Genomic DNA, 364 nt, shown 5'->3' with positions numbered 1-364 from the left:
GAGGAGCTCCAGGAGGATGCGCTGAACCTCCCGGTCAGCTGCGGTGGGGCAGGTGGGGGACACACAGCGGGTGGGTGCTGAGACCCAAAGGAACCCCCAGCACCCCACAACCCTCCCAAGGACCTCCCCGACCTGGCCCCACAGATGAGGGGCCTGATGCACCCTGGGTCCCCCCAATCCAGGCCCCAAGGACCAGGGGACACCAGAAGGTCCCCGATCCCCACCACAGTGTTCTTGAGAGGGTTCCTGAGCCCCACCATGGGGTCCCCCAAACCCTACCACGGGGGTCCTCCAGAAGGTCCCTGAACGCCCACCCCATCTCCAAGGACCTGGGGACACCAGGACATCCCTGACCCCCAACCTG

General features: G+C 66.5%; 1 protein-coding gene across 1 annotated transcript in view; it reads right to left on the bottom strand.

The window, feature by feature from the left end:
- The window catches only part of PSMC4 (proteasome (prosome, macropain) 26S subunit, ATPase, 4), a gene marked incomplete at its 5' end in the record, with an annotated part of 3,017 nt that overhangs the window by 1,404 nt on the left and 1,249 nt on the right, over positions 1–364 (bottom strand). Inside the window, one exon of the mRNA XM_010283802.1 lies at positions 1–38. This exon is cut by the window's left edge and continues 31 nt beyond it. Within this exon, the coding sequence (XP_010282104.1) occupies positions 1–38 (38 nt within the window). The remainder of the gene's footprint in view (positions 39–364) is intronic.

The sequence above is a fragment of the Phaethon lepturus genome, unplaced genomic scaffold, assembly GCF_000687285.1.
Source record: "Phaethon lepturus isolate BGI_N335 unplaced genomic scaffold, ASM68728v1 scaffold33483, whole genome shotgun sequence".
NCBI lineage: Eukaryota > Metazoa > Chordata > Aves > Phaethontiformes > Phaethontidae > Phaethon > Phaethon lepturus.
The sequence above is the reverse complement of the archived record's forward strand: the minus strand, read 5'-3'. Positions and strand labels throughout refer to the sequence as shown.